Below are 24,873 nucleotides of genomic sequence, written 5' to 3' on the forward strand. Positions count from 1 at the left end.
ATGTTATTTATTATAAATTGTCTATTTCAACATTTTGCTCAGCCATTGCCTTTTAGTTCATTATCATCCATAGCACTTACTTGCAACAACACGCTCATTTCGACGCTTATGATCGCGTTTCTCGAAGGATAAATCCGACAATATGAAATCTTAGATTGCATAATTTTTATCACACAGAAAACGAGAGCGCGTGTTGATAAGAACACACCATATATGCCGCGAAGGATATATACAAAAAAAAATATTATAATTTTATTTATGATAAGCTTAGAAAAGAATTCTTAAACGCGCTCGACGAACAAGATCACATATAATTATTAATATCTGAATACTTTACATTATTAATTGAAATTATTATTTTAAATTATTCCCTACTATCAAAGAATTTTTATAGCAAACAAAATTCAAATATATTATCAAAATAGATATCAATCATTTAATTAAAATATTTGTCTTATTTATAAGCGTGTCTTACATTAGGTTACATTTAGGCGTTTTAAGGCTTCGGTTCGTTCGGCTATTGTATGTATGTTGATGTATATGTAAGAATTAAAAAAAAAAAAAAAAAAAAAAATTGTATGTGAAAAATGTGCATAAATAAATGACATGCGTCACATATTGTCGTCAATCTAATCATTGTAACATAGTTGTATCTTTGAAAATGTGTTTGACATTACCGTGTTCTTGAAATGCACGATGACGAGAATCGATCAAATGCGGAATCTAGTTTGATCTGAATTTGAATCTTGACAAGAATACATTAATTTATATATCGATGCTTGATATGCATTATAATTCGGAATGCAATCCCAATCGACATAAATTCGATCCGGGGCGATTCAATAATAATAATAATAATAATAATAAAAAAAAAAAAACGTAATACTATCATGCGTTTACTTCCCATTCGGGGAAAATTCGAGCGCATGTGTAAATATGAAAATCAATTTAATTATGAAAAATTAAAGATCAACGTATTTCCAAACACATATCAAGTCAGAATGAGTCATTAAGTATCGCTGTTTTGCATCTTTAACATTCTAAATTTATAGGAATTATAAATATCATTGAAATTATTTTAAAATTTGTCGTAACCCGACCAATTCCTTAATATTAAAAGGTAAAACGAGCAAAGTAGAGAAAAGATTAGAAAAGAGCTGACTAAAACAAAGCATTAAAATGAGAAGAAAGAGCCCAAGGAAAAGGAATTAAGAATGAATAGAGAATAAAAGATTATTAATAAAATAAAGTAAAGATACGTGATTAAAGAGAAGGTAGTCACGGTCAAGTTCTCGGAAGCTGAGTAATTGACAAGCGGAGCACGAGATATTGCTGGTCAGGGATACCACACTCCTCCCTCGACGACTTAATTGAGGTATATAATAAGCGCGATGCTAGCTAGCTCAGTAACATAGCTCACATCATAGGTAACATCGCTCTCGCTCGCTCAGTAATATTATCGCACAGCATCGAAGTACCATACATATCGCGCCCGACTATTATAATCGCGAATAAGTGAAAAGTATACAGAATCTTGCAAAATATACTAATTTCTATCTAACATCCGGGAGTGTCTCATTTCGAGTTAATCCTTTGGGCGTAAAAATCACAAAAGACCTCTTCCTTAGCGGCTAGAGACATAACAAATTATTTATATTTCAGAAGCGGAAATTGTATGGTTTGTAATATACTTAAATAACAATATATTAAAAAAAATGTTTTTTATTCCAAAATGCTCTCCTACTCCATATTATTTTAGAAAATTGTAAAATTTTTCTCAGAACAAAATATTAAACAAAATTAAACTGCTTTTTAGAGCAAATTTACAACTATGTATGATGATATTATTCTTTGAAAAAGTATTTCATAATTCTCTATAAAAATTTGTACAGTACTTAATTTTAACATATGTTAAAGAGAATTTTAAAATTTAATTATTTTTAAATTACGTTTATAGTATACAAGAGAACATAGTATGTAGAAAAGATAGCAATGATATATGTCAAGAAAAAATATGGTATATCTTTGATATACGACTTAGGCATATGACTTTGACATATGACTTTGGTATATACAATATCTAGAAGATGATAATGCTGTAAAAAATTTTGAAAAAATTTTGATTGACGCTATCGCTTATTATTCATTAAAATATTAATAAAGAATATTGCGCTAATGCAAACGAGCGTGATAGTTTAAACTTGTCTTAATATTTAGCATTGATTGCATGTTTAATTAATATGCATGCCATAATGATATATTGCGTTACACGTATCCGGCTATACATATTTAGTTCCGTGTATGAATCTTAATTTCTGAATCAATGACGACTTACGATTCTCGACTTAGTTTTGTATAGTTACATTTTTAATTTAAAATATCACAAAAACTACAACAGAGCACCATCTGATTTCAGATGTAAATTACTCAGAAATAAACTCTTACAACGTATCTACATATATGTTGTCAAGATTAAGGTGATCTGCAACTTTTGTGAAAAATTATCAAATATTTTTGAAAAATAAAGTACAAATCTTTTACCATATATCTAATTAGGGTATTTTATTCGTTCATTATTATATACATATACGGAATATCCGATAATTTTTGACATACCCGAAGTGTGAAGATAGATTGGGTCAAACTGAAAAGAAAAGAAAAACTGAAAAGAAAAATCGTAATAATTATTGAGAAATTAATTAAAAAAGATCGACCAATTCGCGCAAGTATTACCGTACGATGAGAAAGAACGGCCTGATATGGGCATTGATATGTGATTTGCTAAAATTTTCGCTACGCGAAAATCCATCATTATGTACCGCTCGTACGTAACTATTGTCATTTGTAGAGCGCTCCTGCCAAAACTTTGTCGCGCGCCTTCTTTTGGATTGTCTCTTCTCGCTGCGCGCTTATACTCGCGCGAATCGGTCGATCTTTTTTAATTAATTTCTCAATAATTATTACGAAAATCGCAAAATGATATAGGACTTTCCCCTCTCAGTTTAAGCCAATCTACCTTCACACTTCGGGTGTGTCAAAAATTATCGGACATGTATATGTACGTATGTATATTGAAGGTATATCGTCTTTTATATCGGCGTTTAGATAAAAAGATTTTTAATATCAAAGGCACGTCTATACTTTTCTTTAGTAATTTCTCTCAATATATGATAAAATAGTTAAAACATATTTAGTATATCTGATCGCAAATGATTTCCGCGGATATATTCAACTATAATGTATCTAACTATAAATTTCTTCTATAATCGATGATGAGTTAAACATAAAACATTTTAGCAGATATCTTTAAAATGTGTCAGATTATATTATCATAACCATACGATAAGAAAGCAATAAACAGCAGTATTATCATATAACTGTGAGTTTATTATTACGTACATAAATATGAGTATAAATGCATTTATCGCATCGCAGCAATAGTAGAAGAGTTTGCTCCATCAATTAGTGTTATTCGTTATATATTAATTATTAAATAGTGGTATTTTTGTTATCTGTTGTCTATATAGTGAGTACTATCTCATATACATATAGACTTGAAAATATGATTTATAAACTACAATCGAATATATTAATTTCTACGAAAATATTATTGACTATTCGAATGTCACAATTAATTAAATTTTTTAAATTAAAATTCTATTTTTGATAGCGCACAGTATAAAAATATAAAGATGCTATAACAGATTAATATTTTGAAGAACTGTATAAAATGTATACAAAATATAAAAAAAAAATTACACATTTTTTAAAAAATGCATTATTCTAAAAAAAAAAAAAAAAAACTACAATGAGAGATTTGACTGAGAACTTATTATTCCGTTATTTTTAATTTTAATAGTAATTGCAAATAAAATTTTTTGCATGCGTATGTGAAAAAATCTCGGGATACTTAATGATATACATCTACTTTTCCTGAAAATCATCAAAATATTAATTACATTTATTTACATTTGCAATAAATGAAACAATAATTGCAAATAATTATCGGAGAAAAATATTGATTATCTTTTAAATAAACAAGATAATATAGTTGGATAATATTATTAAGAGTTGCATGAGAATGTGTCCGATGCTAATTACAAATAGTGATGACTTATCTGCAATATTACGAAAAAAAGAAGGTTGAGCTATCAAAGCATATAAATAGTTTCGACGTATGTTATTTCAGTTTAACCTATAACTGGAATGAGTGAAAATCACAACGATTCACACGATGTGAGTTCTTGAAAACATTCTGTTCTACGTAGTTGTTAAAAGCAAATTGGATGGTATTTTACTTTGGTGCTGTACAGAAAAGGTACTATATAAAACCGATATATGGTATGTACATGTATATTTTTGTTTTTAGATTTTAACTGAAAGTTCTAGATAAAAATTCATATTTATATATGAAATATATTGCATGTTGAATGTACGGATTGCACTAAAAATGCAATTTTTTAGATGACAAATTTAATATTATTAATATTATTGTATTATCACATGTCTCAACAAATTGACAATTGTGTTGTGTATTGTAATAATCAGGAAATATGACCGTCCCGTCTTATCGAATCATTTTATTCGTTGAGATTAGTACAATTATTTTTTTTAAATATAATATATATTCTTTTAATGGAACACATAAGAAAATGTAATTATGGGATTAATAAAAAGCGCGCGATGTAACATAATTTTGCAGCTGTAATTATATTTATCACTTGCATAATTATCGATATACATATTATATGTAAAAAACAAATAACCCATATTTTTTATAAGAAGACGTAACGCTATGTGTATGAATGCAGGTAAAATATTGACATATAAATAACAATTCATATAAATAAACATGACATATAAATAAAAATTCCAATTTATATATATTTATAGCTATAGATTATAGAACGCTATTAATACAGACTGTCTTTATTATTCCTTTTTTTCAATGATACTGTTTCAAACTTTTGAAAAAGGTTTTGTAAAGTTTTTGAATAGGGTAAAAAATTGACGTTCGATAAATACTTTCTTTCAGAAATTGACATAATCATTGAAAACTACTAGAAATGTTATAAACATTATGATAGAGAAGATAAAAATAGAGATAGAATAATTAAATTTAGAAATTTACAAAAGCATACAGAGCAACATAATATTATCAAAAAGATGCTCGTCGGACAATTATTGTCATTTAATTAATTAATTCGAGAAAAAAAAATCATAAAAAAATCTTTCAAGAAATCTCGATGTAACGGATTTAATGTATTAAGATTAGCATCGAATACACAAATTATGCGCTTCTGTTAAGAATGATTTGCAATTAACAAAGAAGATAATGTTTCTTCTGATAAGAAGATAAATATGTCTCTCTTTGATAAAGAAATAAAAGCATGTTGCAGTTTAAGAAAAATATATGTCGGTTTTACTATCTCGTTCAATCAAGAAGAAATAAATAAGAAGAAGTAAATTTTTATCGCATTTACATATAATTCGATCATCTTTTAAGTTCATGTTTTAAAAGAAGCAGTGGTATGTAATAATATCAATAAAAGAGAAATGTTATCACACTAGTATATTATTATTATTAAAAATTTGTTTACGCTGCAAGTCGATGAATCTAATCGCTTATCTTTTATTTTACAGATAAAGAGAATATTCTTTTATAAACACATATTTTAAAATGGCATTCATTACGGCTTACTGGAGTCTGGATGGCATGATAGCTCTAACGGCTTTCATCATAACCGCCTATCTTTACATGACTCGCAATTTCAATTATTGGAAGAAACGGAACGTTGTGGAAATACGGCCGACGCCATTCTGGGGCAATTTCATGGATTGCATGCTTTTAAAGAAATCTCCTGGCTGTTTCATAAAAGAACTTTACGATCAAGCAAAGGGGCTACCTTACATCGGTTTTTACGTTTTAGACAAGCCTTTCTTGTTAGTTCGCGATCGAGAAGTCGTCAAGAATGTTTTAGTAAAGGATTTTAATTATTTTGCCGATCGATATGGCTCGCCTGATCCGAATGATCGTTTGGGTTATGCTAATCTCTTCTTCCTGAAAAATCCAGCCTGGAAGATGTTACGAACAAAGTTGACGCCGATCTTTACATCCGGCAAACTAAAAAAAATGTTTGAATTGCTGATTGAATGCGCTACAAATCTCGACACGTATTTAGAATCCTTGAAAGTGGACGGTATGTGTTCAGAAATATTTATCAAATATTATATATAACGTTGAGAAAACTAAGTATTTTATGAAATATTTTAATTTTTTATATCAAAATATGTCAGATTAAGATATAAAATAACTCAAAAAGTACTTAATGAAAAAATACTTTATTATAGTTTTTTGAAAAACTCTGCGAGATGAGCTATAAAAATATGCAATAAAAAATTTCCATCTAAAAGTTCCATTTAAAATTTTAAAGTTACCCCGCGTCCCCTTTAGAGGGGGAGCGGGGACAATTTTATGTTTACGTAGTTAGAAAGGCCTCTCGAAAACGTGAAACTTTCTCGTGAACAATTTTTTGATTTGACAAATATTTTTAGAGTTACTAGCTTGTAACACTTTACATCATTATGGGCCACCCTGTATATACATCTCTTGATTATGTATTAATTAATTACTTTAATATTTTCATACAAAAAATAATAAACAAATTTTGTTTATAATTTGACACAATTTTACGCAATTTAATGCATCTGCAATTTTCTACACTAAAAATAATTGTAGTTATCATAATTTAAAAATATTTCTGGTGCCCACTATAAGATTATTATCAACGTTATATATAATAATAATAACTATAAAAATAGAAATATCTCAACTATAAAATATTTTATTACGCAATAGCAATTAGCAAATATCACACACATTTTTCTATCAGCGTTCACTTTTGTTGTATAAGTATATGTTTTGCATATAAATAATATATAATATATTACACATAAATGAAAAAAAAAATTTATATATATATATATATATATATATATATATATATATAAATCAATTTGGAATGCATTGCCGACAGATATAACAAAAGAGGTAGACATGAAAGATATAGCCGCCAAATTAACCACAGACATGATTGGCTGCATTGCATATGGACTCAATGTAAACTCGTTGAATAATCCAAACGCTGAATTCCGAAAGTACGGTAAAATGATTTTCGATTTTGATTATATCCGCGGTTTCGAGATGTTCGCGGTGTTTTTTCTCCCAAATATAACTCGTTTGGCCCATTTAAAATTATTCGGAAAGGATTCCAGCACTTTCTTACGCAAAGCCTTCTGGGAGACGATGACTCAACGTATGGAATCTGACATAAAGAGAAACGATCTCATAGATATTCTTATCGAATTAAAGAAAAATTACGGTCAGCAGAATATGGGAGGATTCAGTAAGCAAAATATATTATACATGAAACGATGATGACTCTTTACGAAGAGAATGCGCACGAAATATTTTTAATAATATATCTAATAAAAAAAAAAATTAATTTAATAAGAGAAGAGGGAGAGAAAGAAAGAAAGTTAACAATAATTCAAAGATTTAAAGAATGAATTAAATTTTAGAATTTGATGATGACGATCTGGTAGCGCAAGCAGCCGTCTTTTTCACCGCTGGTTATGAAACTTCTTCGACGACAATGGCTTTTGCTTTGTACGAACTCGCAATACAGCCAGAGATTCAGGATAAACTTAGGAAGGAGATTCATAACGCGCTCAACGAAAACGATAACAAAATCACATATGACATGGTAAGTGAAAACGTCATACGTATGTTATTGCCTGTTATCAATGAATTATTATAACGAACGAGATACAAATAATATCAATATAATCGTCAAGTTATACTCTTTTCCTTAAAATATTTACCTTATTCATGATTGAATCATACATTACGTTTACGCATTTGAAGACCTCGATTTATCCGATTGTACCATAGACATAATTGATATATGTATATATAATGTGTGATTTATATATACAATATATACATATGTATGAGAATAATATTTATTGTGTCAGATATTATCGTTACCGTATCTCGATATGGTGGTAGCTGAAGTGTTAAGAGTATACCCAACATTGCCGTTTTTGGATCGCGTGACAACGCAGACTTACAAGATGCCAAATTCTGATCTAATTCTTGAGAAAGGTACGCCGATTTATATATCGATGCTCGGCGTACACTTTGATCCAGAATACTATCCCGATCCACATAAATTCGATCCGGAGCGATTCAACGAAGAGAACAAACGTAATAGACCGGCATGCGTCTATTTCCCATTCGGAGACGGCCCGCGCGCATGCATAGGTAAGGTAATCGATTTAATTGTCAAATATAATCAATTAATTTTATTATCGATGTATTCCCAGACACGTATCAAAAGTAGCTATGCATTTCGAGAAAAAAATTTCCTTTTTTTATATGAATTACAAATATCATTAAAATTATTTTGAAATTATTTCTTTCTCAGAATAAACTCAGTAATATATTTTCAAATAAAGAGTGAACAGCAGATCATAAAATAAATCAATTTTATAAATCTGCAATAAAAATATTTGTTTAGCATTAATATTATACACGATTACTCATTTAAACATATTGCAATTAAATTTTTAATTTATATATATATAATATTTACATTCTTGTAAATGTATTATGTTTCAATGATGATTATGAATTTTTGTTATCATTACGCATCCCATAGGTGCACGTTTAGGATTGTTGCAAACGAAGCTTGGGCTTCTAAAAATTTTGAACAAATACGAATTGACACCGAGCGAAAAAACTTTGATACCAATGGTATTTAATCCAAAAGCTACTACGATGACACCATTAAATGGCGGTCTATATCTCAACATCCGAAGAATTAATACCGCTAATAGCGCTAATTAAAATTTGATAGAAGAATAATTTTATTACTTCTAAGCTATTTACAGCCTATTATTTTTAATACTACGATTCGTCTATATCACGATTCTTTGATTATTAAAATATGTATATGTATTGAAATAAAAATAATACATAAGTCTAAATGTATCTCGATATCTTATCTGTCGTTAATCATAAAAGAGAAAAAAATTTCTTATAAAGGGATTTTCTCAAATACATTTACATAGGTACATACAGACGTCATCAACAAAATATATTTTCTTTAAACATATTGTATAAATATATATTCGTATATATATAATGTTACTATTATAATTTTGTGTAATAATAAATATATGTTATATATGCAGACAATTAGCCGGAACTACTAATAAATAATAAACATCAATTATCAATTATTTTAATGCAAAACTTTTCATTTTATAAATAAACTAATTATTTTGATATAGCTGAATTAAAATTTTCTATTTACATGTATGCATGTGATTAGATATAATAATTATCCCTGCAACACAACTGCGTTAATAGTATATCAAAAAAAAAAAAAAATTTATTTGAGAGAAAATAATTGATCATTTTTAAATTATGCTCGAAAAAGGATTTCTCGTTACATCGCTATATATACTTTACGCGCGAGATATAATTGAATCTTTTGATAAAGTAAAATTAATTAAAATAATTGTGTTTAAATCATTGATCTCAGTAAAACAAATAGAATAAACAATCAATATATATAAAGTATATGCAGAACGAATAACCAGAGTTAGCAAGTAATTAATAAGTAATTTATAATTATAAATATAATTGCTGTCGTTTCGATAATTCATAGTAATACGTAACAATGTGCTACTCGACTTTCTGTTGCAGAGACAAAATATTTTTTTTAATTGTGAACTTGATTGAATAATTTCATATGTCTTCAAAAATTGCAAATTTTCACAAATTATTTTTCTTCAAAGCGTTCAACAGACACGATAGGAAAGAAAGATACACAGAACGAGCCTTTTATAACGCAGTCAAAATGAATAAGATAATTCTGCCTATTCATATCGCGTGAAGCGAACAAAATCATTTATTTTACTGTAACTAAAAATAGCTTTTTCCTCTAATAAGATTTTGATTTTTTTGCTTTATGTTCACTATAAGCATTCTTTTGTTCAATTTAATCGAATATTACGTAATTTCTATAGACTTTTTTAACAGAGTGCGTTTGTGAAACCGATTTTGAAATTTACGACGTGTCGTATTTTAAAATCTCAGCATCGAACTAATATTATCTGGACTACTTGCAGTCAAAAGATTATATCGATATTATATAGTATAAATATTGTTAGACCTTTTATTACGACATTAGTTTTTTAAATATTTTAATAAAAAATATAACTGACAGAAAAATTTCGCGTATAAATAAATGTGATAAGTTAAAACAATGCAATCGATAAATGACAAATAATGAATGAATTTAATCATGTAACCAATTTCTCTGGATTTTTATCTAATATGTTACTGTGATTGCGTCTTTTGATATAGCTATAAATTTTATAATATAATAAAGCTAAAAAAGAGCCGATCTCTATAGTTCTTCTTTAGATTAAAATCTTAAAATATCTATATGTATGTATTATAAAAACAGGTACAGTAAAAATGAATTAATATCATTATATAATTAATAACATTAATTTTCGAAAAAAATGTTTTTTAAGAAATAAAATTTGAACCATTTTCTACATGCATCGTCCATATTTACGTTATCCCCTTGTTAATTAATGACAGATCTCCTTTATAATTTTTTGCAATATAAAATAGTGATAAAGATAAAAGTATTCAGTAAATAAGTATCTCATCATAAATTATATTTGATCATTAATCATTTTTTTTTTTAAATTGGAATGTAATAACAATGTTACAAAAACATTATGGACACATGCTGCAATAGTATAATTTTACATACAACTACGTATATCGATAAACATCAATATAAAATCATTAATTGCTTTGCGATGAATCAGCAATTTAATATGAACAATTATTCTATCAATAATTATTTGTCCGCTTTATATGCTAGATTTTAAATATTTATTATTATAAAAACTTTCTCTATTTTCTCTCTGTTACTATTCTCTTTATTATTATTTGTATGCTTTTTACTCGCTTTTACGTTAATAATATAAAACTTTTATCTATTTTTATTAATGTTTTGTATTAGATTTTTTTTTTAAATAGTTATGTACTTTTTATATAACATTTTTTTTATAACAAAGTTCAATTGCAATCTGCAACTTATCCAGCTTATAAAGTATGTTATATAATCTTCTAGGGATCCAAGGCATCAAATATTATCAACATAATAAATTACTTCGCGTATTGTTACTATGCATGACGTTTTATAGTACCATATATCATTGCAACAATAGATTTAATTATTATTATTATTATTATAGGTATTAAATTGTAGTCTATTAATTTTTAATACAAAAAAATAAAAAAAACTTCTGTTTATTATAGGAGAAATTATAAGAAAAAGATTGAAGAGAAAAAAAAAATATAGGGAAAACAATTTTATTAATTTTTTAGGATGTCTAAATACACATATCAGATTAATGATTTATTAGAAAATATTAAATTAGCTATTAAAGCAATATTATTTAATTCAGAACAGCAAAAACTCAAAATAAAAAATTGACGATTTATCCAAGGTAAAAACATATTGCATAAATCTTATAAATTTCATTATCAGATTATTAATTTTTTTTATTTAAAAATAATGAATATTTGTATAATAATAAAAAAATAAAATTATAAAAATAATGAATATTTGTATAATAATAAATATTGAGGTGAGTTTAGAGAATAATTTATCTTATTTATTATTATCTTTTTACATACCCTTTACGACATTATATATTTATTGTCGTTGTATGAACTTTTTTTTTCAACGGAAAACTGGGCAATTTAATTTAGTCTTACGACGTAGAAAATATCTTCACAAATATGAATATTAATTTGCTATTTTCTGAGATAGATAACATGTAATATTCATGCTATCTAATATACTACGTGTCAGCAATTTTCTATAATTTTTCAAGTCGGCAATTTATGCGAACAACATGTCATTCATATTAAGTACCAGTTGTAATAAATGACAATAAATATAACAAAAACAAAGAAAAATAAAGAAAGAGATCTGAAAAATAATAATAGCTTAAAAAAAAGATTTTTCTCACACTATCAATATATACAATAATTACAAAGAGCTCTTTTACCAAATAAAAAAAAAAAAAAAGAAAAAAGAAAAAAACGAACTCTAAAGTATTGCAACGGATGTGTTTTTAATAAATAAACTGTAAACTTATCAAGACATTAATTGAATTGTTTATACTATTCGTTACTATAAGTACAAATCGCATAACTTTAAAATCCAATCTCGTCAAAAAAAAATAATTTGCACTCCGTAATTTCGTCACAATACTGATATCTTTCGTTAAATCGATAAATATAGTATTCCACAATAGTAAAGAAAGAAACTGGGTTTTTTTTCCCTCATCCCTCTGGCAAGCGGATATAATGGCAGGATGCAATAAAAGTGACTAAAAGATCTTAAAAATATTTAAGAATTTGCGTGTACATCAAGTATGCAGTCATACAACTATCTCTTCTGCAGCATTACGTTAATAATCCGTAGACCGGAAAGGAGGGATATAGTGGGAAAAGATATCACGATGTATAAATACAGGCGCCAGCATGATACAGAAGTTTATAGTAGTGTTGATATCGTTGCTAGTTTGTTCGTATTAAAATATATTTTAGCGTTCTATATTCTGTATCCTATATTCGACGGTAAGAGCTAATTGTTGAAAACAAACTAGAAAAGAATTACAAAATTTTTTCCCGACATATTCATTAAAAGTTAAAATGGTAAAAATTGTGGTAAAAAAAATGAAGAAAAGAATGGTACATTTAAAAAGAATACTGCTATTTCGATATTTAGATCATAAAATAGAGGGAAAAGGGCAATTAAGAGCCAGCGCGGTAATTTGTGCGCGTATGTTTTATCAAATTACATTGACATTTTTAACTAATAATAAGTGATGACAAACATAATCATAAAAAGCATAACTTTTGCAAATTTTGAAATATCAAGTTAAATTTTTTTTACATAAATAGAGTATCATTAAAAAATGATTGGTATTGAATTTAGTGAGGATCGGTGAAAGAATTCATTTTTTATAAAATTTTGACAATTAGAAAGAGAATTGATAGAAAGTCAACCGGGGAATAACATTCCAAGTAGGATTTTAAAAAATCGGCTCGATTTAAATCTCTAATGTTAGTTTTAGAAATTCGTTGGCAAGCCAAAATCGGGCCAATATACGCCCACCTTTATAATGTTGGGAAATCACACTTAAGACATGACAAAATATCTTTTTCTAAATTGAAAAATTTATATTTAAAAAAAATGTATCTATAACATAAATGCATAATGATTGATTTTAATTTAATTTTGTATGAAACTTTGAAAGGATTTTTTAATAGAAACCATTGTATATTTTTAAGAACTACATTAAAATGTTTTCAAAACGCTGCAGTAAAACCTGTAAGTAAAAAACAGTTTATTATTTAGTATTTCTTGATTTATCAATCTCGTATCTTTGATATTTAGAAAATTTAACTGGATAAATTTAACTGGATTTTTCATTCCTTTTCTTTTTCACTTTGTTTATCATTTGTTATCAATCTAAGCGTAATACTAATTAATTATTATATTATATTATTTATTATATCATATTATTCAAGCCTTAAGCAAAAAGAAGACAGAAAGCATTGAATTGAATTTTCTCAATAAGTTTTAGAACAAAACCTTGATATTTTTAAATAATAAAGCAATATTCTAGAGCAACAAAACGTTAAATCGCCATAAATAAGAGTGAAAATAAAAAAGAAAATAAAAAGCACCCTGCAAACCTCTTAAATATCGAAAGTACCGTAAATTCGTAATTGGAAAATATATAAAATAAAAAAAGAATTTATTACAGTGTCTCGAAAAATATGCAATTAAACGTGGGAGCTTCTATTTTTTTTAAATCTACCCTGACATAATCTTGGCAAGAAATCACAGAAACTTAACTTAGGATCAACGACGTACGTTCGAGATTATAGCGTTGTTCTCGGGATGAGACAATATTAATCCTTCGACTTATAATTATTAGAACTTCTTTCCTTCATTTTATGAATACCACTTGCTGCCTTAAAATCTTGAACTCTTTTTTTTTAATACTCTGTATATATCATTAAAATATAATATCATCTACTTATATATATAAATGCAAAAAAAATAATTTTTTATAGACAAACTAAAATGGCACTCATAACTGCTTACTGGGGCTTGGACGGCATTATAGTTTTAACGACTTTCATGATAACCGTCTACCTCTATATGACACGCAATTTTAAATACTGGAAGAAACGGGGCATCTCGGAAATCGTTCCACCGACACCTTTCGTAGGCAATTTCACGGAATGCCTATTGCTAAGGAAAGCGCCGGCGTATTTTCTAAAGGAATTATACGAGCAAGCAAAGGGGCTACCTTACTTTGGTTTATATATTTTCGATAAACCCTTCTTGTTAGTTCGTGATCGGGAACTCGTCAAGAATATCTTAATAAAAGAATTTAATATCTTCCCCGACCGATATAATATGGCAGATCCGAAAGATCGTCTGGGTTGCAATAATCTCTTTTTTATAAAGAATCCAACATGGAAAATGCTAAGAATGAAATTGTCGCCATTCTTTTCATCCGGTAAACTGAAAAATATGTTCGAACTGATGTTACAATGTGGAAACAATCTAGACATATATCTCGAATCGTTGAAAGAAGGTAAGGTGTTGAATGAGTCATATATGAAATACAAAATATTGAAAAGTATAAGAAATTTAAAATTATAAAGAGTTGATAAACATTAATAATATAATATAATAAATATATACTTTTGACAAATACTTTTGACATATACTTTTGTTGTTTTTTATTTTACAATTTTATTGTAATCATATATCATGATTGAATTTATAAACATAAAAAGATGTATAATCGAAAAATTTCAATAATTTATTTTATGAAAGTCAACTCAATATTAAATCATATAATTATTATGACAGAATCCGAATTTGTTTGAAAAAAAATGGAAAAATGTGCAAATGCTGCATTTCTAAATTTCATAAAAACGTGTATAATAACTTGTATGAGATACTTACAGCTATAAAAATCAGGATTAAATCGGTTAATAACATTGCTGATAGGTGAAGAAGAGATGATTGAAGTGAGAGATTTAACTGCCAAATTTACCACGGATGTCATCGGCAGCACCGCTTATGGACTCGATGTGAATTCATTTAAGGATCCAAACGCTGAGTTTCGCAAATACGGCAAAATGATCTTTCAATACGATACCATTCGCGGCTTGGAGATGCTAGCGATATTTTTCCTTCCAAGTATAGTTCGACTCACCCATATAAAGATGTTCGGCAAACAGCCTACCGTTTTTTTGCGCAAGGTTTTTTGGGAGACGATCACCCATCGCATGGAATCTGGCATAAAGAGAAACGATCTCATCGACATTCTTCTTGAACTGAAAAAAGATTACGGTGATCAGGATTACAACGGATTCAGTAAGCAAAACAGAACTAAACAATGGTTATTTTTAAAACTTATACAAAATTTTTTTAATTATATTTAACAAAAATAAATTATGAGATAATTTATAATAACGTAGTAAAATTCGTAATGACGTTATTAGACTAACCGATATGTCAGAGCAATAATTCTGATAATTGAAGTTAATTATGGTGTAAATGATAAGAGCGTTTAAAAATCTATAGACAAATTGAATTTTAGAATTCGACGGGGATGATCTTATGGCGCAAGCAGCCAGTTTCTTCAGCGCTGGTTTCGAAACCTCTTCAACGACAACGGCGTTCGCGTTGTACGAACTCGCATTGCAACCTGATCTTCAAAATATTCTGAGGAAAGAAATTGTCGAGGCTCTCGACAAGACCGGTGGAAAAATTACATACGATATGGTACACAAATATTATACGACATTTAATTAAATATCGAAAAATTATTATGATAAATATATATCAAATATCGTTGATATCATTGCTAGAGCAATACTTTTACTAGACTTTTTTATTTTTTTACGCTTGAGTAAATTTTAAGATAAATATATATATATATATATATATATATATATATATGTAATGAGATGATATTATACTTTATTACCAGACTACATCGCTACCGTATCTTGATATGGTGACCTCCGAAACTTTGAGAATGTATCCGCCATTGGGCTACTTAAATCGTATGCCAAATGAGAATTATAAAGTGCCAGATTTCGACCTCGTAATTGAAAAAAATACACCGATATACATCTCGATGCTTGGTCTACATTACGATCCAGAATATTTTCCCAATCCGAATAAGTTTGATCCGGAGCGATTCAATGAGGAGAATAAACGTAACAGGCCGTCATGCGTGTACTTTCCCTTCGGAGATGGCCCACGTGCGTGCATAGGTAAGAAAATCAAATCGGAAATAAAGAAATCTGCAGGTTCTGAGAGAGAGAGAGAGAAAGGTATAAATTAGTTAATATTGATATCATTATATACACAATAATATACTGTCATATGTTTTATAATCCAATGAATTTTATAATGGTCAAATTTACAGCTTTATGTTAAAATGAAAAACAACAAAATTACAAATAATTTCCATTATAGCGATAACGTATAATTTTTATTTTTCACTGCTTCTTGATTAATACAATATCATGCTGCAGTTATACATATACAATAGTTTATATGTACTTTTGCAGGCACTCGTTTAGGAATTTTGCAGGTAAAGCTAGCGCTCATAATAATCTTGACTAAATGCGAAGTGACACCGTGCAAGAAAACCATGATACCAATGATAATTGATCCGAGGGGTGCCATGACAGTACCGTTAAACGGCGTAATACATCTTAATTTTCGAAAAATTAAATCTAGCGCTCTTTAAAACACTGTAGTATATTTATTGCATTATTTTAATTCATAAAAAATATGTACAACTTGTGTGTTTTTGTTTTTAAAAATGTGTAAAAATAAAAAATTAAATATACTATAATATATAAATCTTATTTTGATACATTAGGACATTATCTCAGATTGTATCCTATGAAAATGGCAATTTAAATATAAACCAACATCTTGATTTATTCTAACAATAAGATTGTACGAAATTATTATTCGGTATTTTATAAAATATTTTTCAATCTATTTTTTCTTAGTAATACTTTACAAGATGTTTTAAGACTTGAACTTAATAGCAATAATATGTTTATTACTTTTTTTTGATAAACTTTTTATGTTTTAATCAATTTAATATACACATGTATATACACGTATAAATACATGTGTCAAAATCTTTGCTGTAACATATAAATATTTTACCGTAACAAATTATAATAAGAAGTTTAGATAAATGAAATTGTTTCAAGAAAAATAAAAGTATGGTGTTGTCATTACGCGTCGATAGTATGAAACAGCTTGAAAGCTATCTATGACACGCTCGTGGGCTCGATGAAAGAAAGCATAGATTAAATATTAAATCATATATCATTGTACTCGTTTCAGACAGCGTTACAACTTTTATTGTGTCGAAATTATCCATATTGTTATAAAGAAAATTATGCATATCTCTCCGTTCATTAACACAGATAGCTTTTGTAAGCATCTATTATGCTTACAATAAAGTTCAATTTAAATCATTTAATTTTATATATATTTGTTATGATCTATCTCTTTTATTTTAAAAGATAAAAGGGAATGGCCAATTTTGATGGGACAACCTATATATAAGTAAGAAAAAAAGCGCGAGAGAGAGAAAATAGAATTAAAATAAAAAAGAAACTCTAACCAAGGAACAAGGAAATCACATCTCAAAGTACGTACATTGCGAAATTCCAGATGATAAAAATATTGCTGAATCGATCTTGTCGCGCAACGATATTTAAACTTTGCTCACACGTATCATTTTGCATGACATGGCAAAAATATAAATTTATCTTAATCGACCATATAAAAGTCTGTGTTAGATTTCCATTTCCTGGAATAATATTAACAAAAATTAATAAAAAAATATTCGTTAATGCGATAGGTAGTTATTAATAAGATTATATTATATGCTAACGTATTTGCAATTTAATCTCTCTGTCGTTTGTCGAAAGAATCAGTTTGCAAAATAGTATATTTATATATTTTAAATTATTTATTACGAAATACAAGACATTCTCGAACGAATACCCTGATTATTGGGTAGAGCTTAAATTTAGAATTGGCAAATACGAATCCTAAAAATTCTTATCGTGCTTATATATTATATAACAATATATTAGAGGTTTATTAGATAAACTTATATTAAACTATATAATTATTAGTATAAATAATAAGTTCAATTATAAATTTAATTATAAATATAAATTTATTTATAAATATAAATATAATTATAATTTTGACAATGATATACAAAAATGAATTTATATAAGCTGAGTTTATTAATTCATAAAGGAAAAACTGTTTTTTTTTTTTTTTTCCTTTTATTACTGGCGTTCAATATTACGAGTTAACGATTACGCCATAAAATATGTAATAAAGATCTAATATTGCAAATAATATATATTTCCCATATCAATATACTCGGCAAAATATACATATCATTAATAAATAGTCGATATATCATTTCTTTTCGTTAGTTGGAATAAATAGCCGTTGTTGCGATATTCTTACCCGCATATTCATCGCAGAAATTAATCAATACAATCGCTAATTGTAATAATTATAATAAAAAGAATAATATCGCGTTTTGAAGACGACAATATACAAAGTGGCTCGCATCACTATCTTCTGACTAGAGTGTAACCTTGAATAGCAGTATGCTATATATTACAAAAAACTAATATTAAGAGAAAGAGAGAGAGAGAGAGAGAGAGAGAGAGAGAGAGAGAGAGAGAGAGATCTTATTAGTTATGCAATATATTGTATTACTACATCAACACATTTAATTTTGCACTACGAAATAAAGAGTTGTGTAGAAGAAAGAAGTGTAGAATAATAAGTAGTTCCTATTTTTTAAATCTCTAAATTAATTATTAACAAAATTATGATGTATTACAATTTTTCGCTAGATAAATCATTTGAGACTGCGATTAATGATACGCATATTTCGCGAAATTTGTATACATTGAAAATATATTATTCTTACAATACTGAATTTGCAATATTTATTATTTTGTACTATTTATAAAATTAATTGCTCATTTCCGTACTGGTAGCTTATCGATAATTATTCCATAATGTGATGCAAATGTATACAATATAATAGAGGCACACCTATATAAATCGTTGCGCGACAAGATCGATTCATAAACATTTTTTTGTTAATAATTGATATAGAGATTCAAGAAACAAAAGCTATTTACTACATCTATTTCGTAATGCATTAACAAAATTTTATTTTCTTATTAAATTTGTGGCTTTAATTAAAAAAAAAAAAAAAAAAAAAAAAAAAAAAAAAAAAAGGCAGAATTACGCACAATTTTCATATTAAATATTATGATATTATGTACAATATATTCTTTGTTCATTTTTTTTCTCATGTGTATAATAAAATATATAGTATTTACAGATAAAGCTGGCACTCGTACAAAATCTTAAGCAAGTGTCATTCTCACTCTTCCTTACTCTTTTTAAGATATATTTAATAATTGTTGGCGATTAAATCTTTTTTGTGCAATTAGTTTTATTAATAATAATGCTAATTTATGTTTTTGCAAAGTACGTCCTTAATAAATAATTTTTTGTAATAAATTATTCACAACAATTCTTGTTTCAATCTACACAGTTATCTATAAAAAAATGATCTCTCATAATAATTTTCATCTTTTTTTACTCTAGGTTTAATTAAATTCATGATCTATTTATGATTCTGCATAACTTATTCTAATCTATCTTTTTTAATACGGTAAATATTGAAAGTGTTATATGCGTATCATAAATTCGGGATTAAGATATCTATGCATATTTTTTTGCAAGTTTTGCTTCATCAAATTTTACATTCAATTTTTTGCATTAATATTGTGCAAAAAAAAATAATTTATAAATATTGTACATAAGTATTGCATGTTAATATTTGCGTATAATAGTATTTGTCATCAAACATAATTACACATTATATTTCTCTTCCTCGAGTGTAGAATTATCTTGTTATAATAAATTGTTAAATATTTATTAATAAAATCTATTTTTGAAATAAATTTTGGAAGACTTTTCATAGATATATATATATATAATTTTATAGATAATTTTATAAATATAGATGATTTATAGCAATTTCTTTTTATTGCGATTTTTTAACTGTCTATATCAACTAGCTAATAGCAAGCTTCTTTTCCATTCTACATTTAAATAACATCCATGTACAAAATATACCTAACGGTTCTATAACAGTAACCAGCATCAAATCTGACTCATTTCTTTTTCTTAAACGATTTAGAATATTCTAGAAAGTTTCGTTAAATGTCATGAGATATTCAGTAATTCATCTTCCCCCTTTCTAAACTTGCTCGACATCTCACAGATTTACTAATTTTGTATGTATATTTGAGAGTATAGGGAAAGAAATAATGTTTTGATACAATCAATCGCTTTCAAGTTTAATTGATTCGCATACTAAGTATACATTTATCTGATCTATGACATAACAAGTCCGTGCGACATATGCAAAGGTAGGGGGTCCGCGAACACTTCGATAATGTTCTAGTCTTGCGATAGCGAGCACATGAGTAAGTTATTGGAGATTGACGATTGTGAGTGAACAATGATTATCGAAATCTTCCTAAATTGATTAAGTAATTACACGCTTGTTCGTTACCCAGCATAGCTATCAAAACAATGTCGCAAGAGTAAAGTATTAAGGAGCAATCGCATCTCAATTGATTAGCGAACGGGACTACGGCTCAGACTCTGTGTAAATGAACGATGCTCTTTAATGTTAAATAAAAGTGTCTGCTTGGATTGTGATCTGTTCCTTATTGTTCGTATGTCATTCCGCTGACTGTTTCCAGTCGAACTGGCAACTCTAAAGTTTTGCAATTTCACATAAACATATACATATAAACAATATCTTTATTATATATCTCAAGATAAAATATCAACGTAACTAAATTTTTTGCTGAGCCTAAAAATATAAGAGTTCCTATTCTCTTCTAGAAATCATTTGACATTCATAGGCATTTTCCCATATAATTTTATATAATGGCCTTTAAAATTATTCCATTTTTTTTTTTTTTTTTTTTTTTTTTTTTTTTTTTTTAAAGGATAACTGAATATATTTATCGACATATTATATACATTATTTTCAGATAGATGTAAAAGAAATATTTATACAGAAATACAAGTTGCGTAAAATGGCATTTATAATATCTTACTGGAGTCTGGATAGCATGATTCTAACAGCTTTTGTCATACTCGTCTATCTTTACATGACGCGCAAGTTTAAATATTGGAAGAAACGCGACGTTCCGGAAATATCACCAATACCTTTCTTGGGCAATTTTACGGAATATATATTTATGAAAAAATCAATGGGATGTCTACTAAAGGAGTTCTATGATCAAGCGAAGGAGCAACCTTACGTAGGATTCTTTATTTTTTACAAGCCCTTCTTATTGATTCGCGATCACGAACTCATCAAAAACATCATTGTGAAGGACTTTAAATATTTCACTGACCGATATTTCACGCTGGATAAGAATGATCGTCTAGGTTATTCGAATCTCTTCTTCTTAAAAAATCCAATGTGGAAGATGCTGAGATTGAAAATGACACCGTTCTTTACGCCTGGCAAATTAAAGAAGATGGTACATTTAATAGAGGAATGTGCCGAAAATTTAACCCAGTATCTGGATTCGCTGAATTTGAAAAGTAAGTACTAAATGATTTACATTTACCCGGGATATTAAGAAAAAAGGATATAAAGCATCTCTTTAAATAAAAATTGTTCTATAATATATAAAATTATATGTATGTACAATATGTAATAATTATTCATTTTAATGGACATAATCTTGTCTTTGAATTTCTATAATGATCTTGGTTTCAAGTAACGATCACGCATTCTTGAGAAATTACGTCGTAAAGTATAAAATTATCCTCTTTTTTTTATATGTCGCGCAAAGCAAAGCAAAACTTTTGCTGCAAAACGAGATTTATATTATTGCAGCCCTGTATGTTGTGTGTTCCCGTACCGCGATGCTATCATTCATTGCGATAAAAAGAATACCATATTCGATACAACATGCGAGTCTTTTTAATAATGAACGGCATAACATAGAGGCACGGGAACATCATTCACAGACAGCCATAATATATTAATTCCCGTGAATTATTTAATTTAATAGAAGATAAAGATTGACGCACAAAATGTAAATATTTGCGAGTCCGCGGAATTACACGGATTTAATAATAGGATCTTTAGTGAAATAGGAAAAAAAAAATCTACATGACTCATTTTATACTTTGTGAATTTTATACTGATTCGATAACTTTAAATAGCTCTTATTTAAAAACTATTGTTTGAAGTTTTGGTAAACGACAAGTTGCTTCGTTTAATATCAAGAACTTTTCTGCATATTTCATATATGGGAGTTTTGAAACATTCTGTACAGTAGATAATTAACGAGCCGTTAAAAGGAGAACGAAACGTCTATGAGAGACTAAAGTTTATCAGTTATTTCTAACTCCTTATTAATCATTACTTGCGTTCACGACCTTGCGCATGGCTCTTATCAATCCATTATTTATCGATTCTATTTATAATACTTATTGTTAGAGCGATTTACGATTTTTATTGGGGATTTATATAATAATTATACGAAACAAAGTCTAAACATAGCTAAATTAATTGATGATATTGTTGACAGATAAGGGAAAAATAGTGGAGGTGAGAGAATTATCCTCCAAATTTACTACGGACGTGATTGGCAGCACCGCTTTTGGACTCAACACGAATTCTTTCAAAGACACAAACATCGAATTTTATAAGCATGGCAAAATGATCTTCGGTACCGAACGCAGTTCTGAGTTACTCGTGGTACTTTTCATGCCAACTCTGGCTCGCTTGACTGGCTTAACGTTATTCGGCAAGCAGACCGACGCATACCTGCGTAAGGTCTTCTGGGAGACGATTGATCGACGCGAAAAATCCGACGAGAAGAGAAACGATCTAATCGATATCCTTATCGAATTGAAGAGAATTCACAAGAGTGATGAAGACATCGGAGGATTTAGTAAGCAGAATGCACTAAATAATAATGACAATCATATTAGTTCTTGCACAAATTTTTTAACATTAAAATCATATTTAGTAAAATACTAAAAGAGAAAGAGAAAAATGTATACAGATATAATGATAATATATAGAAAATTTAGAATACTTAACGGATTTGAGCGATTAAAATTAACATTAATCACGACGAGCAAACAAGACGAATCTACAAAAGTTTGACAAATTTAATTTCAGAGTTTAATGGGGACGATCTACTAGCACAAGCAGCAATCTTTTTTGCCGCCGGTTTTGAAACCTCCGCAACAACATTGACTTTCGCGTTGTACGAACTCGCATTGCATCCTGAAATACAGAACAAGCTGCGGAAAGAAATTCTTCAGATGCTCGTTAACTCCAATGAAAAAATTACATACGAAATGGTGAGCAAGTATCGATTAAGAGATTTATTTCTTCTCTCGATCGAATCTTGTTGAAGAGCATAATTAAAATATGTAAGAATGGCATATTTTTTTGTTACTAGATCATGTCGTTATCGTATCTCGATATGGTGTTCTCTGAAACTTTGAGAATGTATCCGCCAGTAGAATACCTACATCGTGTAACATCCGAGGCTTATACCCTGCCGAACTCCAATCTCATAATTGAAAAAGGTACACCGATTTTCGTCTCGGTGCGCGGTTTGCATTACGAACCGAAATACTTTCCCGATCCGGATAAATTCGATCCGGAGCGATTCAATAAGGAAAATGAATGTGACAGGCCGGCATACGTTTATCTTCCATTTGGAGAAGGTCCACGTGCGTGTATAGGTGAGAAAATCGATTTTAATTTAAAGATCAATATTGTTTTGTTATCTATTGCCTCTCTGAATCTTAATTTATAAAGATACTTTTATATTTTACTACTAATTACTTATAAAGTTTCTATGTCTAAACAATTTCGAAAAAAATCGATGCTAATTAATCATAGAATGTGTCCTTAAACGCTTATGCGATAATAATAAAACATTCTATGTATATTTTTTGTATTTTTCTTATTAAAACAATATGATTATTATACAATTATCTATTTCGCAGGTACTCGTTTGGGGCTTTTAGAGATGAAATTGGCACTCGTAAAAATTTTGAGCAAATTTGAAGTGTCACCATGCGAAAAAACTTTGATACCAATGAAATTTGATCCTCGTGGAGCTTTAACAACACCTTTAGGAGACGTAGTACATCTCAACATACGAAAAATTAATACTGAAGAATTGCGAATAGTGTAGCCTAAAAATAATTATGATAATAATCATTTATATCACTATATGTGTATTTTACATATATATATTATAATAAAAGTACAGGCTCGTTAAAAAATTAATACAAATAAATTAAAAACAACTTTTGCGAGCCAGCGCAATCTTTAACGCGCATACTTTATTGTACTTAATCAATAATTATTACTATGAATGTGAACGTTTTCCTTTCTTCGGGTCATCCTTAGCACAAATAATTAATAATAAAGAAATTCAAATTACATAAATGGTCAGTAATCAGACGACAATGTGTAAATTACAATAAATAGAACTGTCATAAATAA

General features: G+C 28.1%; 1 protein-coding gene across 1 annotated transcript; it reads left to right on the plus strand.

Annotated features, from left to right (window-relative positions):
- Positions 1 to 1,421: 1,421 nt before the first annotated feature.
- On the plus strand, positions 1,422 to 24,679 carry LOC138938523 (cytochrome P450 6AQ1). Its single transcript, XM_070305567.1, has 19 exons — positions 1,422 to 1,678; positions 4,190 to 4,341; positions 5,644 to 6,200; positions 7,038 to 7,406; positions 7,582 to 7,766; positions 8,038 to 8,326; positions 8,724 to 8,908; positions 10,542 to 10,546; positions 14,255 to 14,784; positions 15,207 to 15,575; positions 15,802 to 15,986; positions 16,195 to 16,483; positions 16,784 to 16,962; positions 20,947 to 21,039; positions 21,368 to 21,929; positions 22,928 to 23,293; positions 23,527 to 23,711; positions 23,813 to 24,101; positions 24,369 to 24,679. Exons 3-19 carry the CDS (start codon positions 5,681 to 5,683, stop codon positions 24,557 to 24,559), a joined length of 4,791 nt encoding a protein of 1,596 aa, XP_070161668.1. The 5' UTR covers positions 1,422 to 1,678; positions 4,190 to 4,341; positions 5,644 to 5,680; the 3' UTR covers positions 24,560 to 24,679.
- The last annotated feature ends 194 nt before the right edge of the window (positions 24,680 to 24,873 follow it).

This window comes from Polyergus mexicanus, unplaced genomic scaffold (assembly GCF_030449975.1).
Source record: "Polyergus mexicanus isolate NDT 795.1 unplaced genomic scaffold, iyPolMexi1.0 SCAF_13, whole genome shotgun sequence".
Classification (NCBI taxonomy): Eukaryota; Metazoa; Arthropoda; class Insecta; order Hymenoptera; family Formicidae; genus Polyergus; species Polyergus mexicanus.

What these genes read in the sequence shown, in the direction of transcription:
- LOC138938523 (XM_070305567.1), top strand. Translation starts at nt 5,681, where the DNA reads ATGGCATTCATTACGGCTTACTGGAGTCTGGATGGCATGATAGCTCTA. An exon ending in TCTCGAATCGTTGAAAGAAG is followed by an intron (nt 14,785 to 15,206) that starts GTAAGGTGTTGA and finishes CATTGCTGATAG; the next exon opens with GTGAAGAAGAGATGATTGAA. An exon ending in AAATTAAATCTAGCGCTCTT is followed by an intron (nt 16,963 to 20,946) that starts TAAAACACTGTA and finishes TCAATTGATTAG; the next exon opens with CGAACGGGACTACGGCTCAG.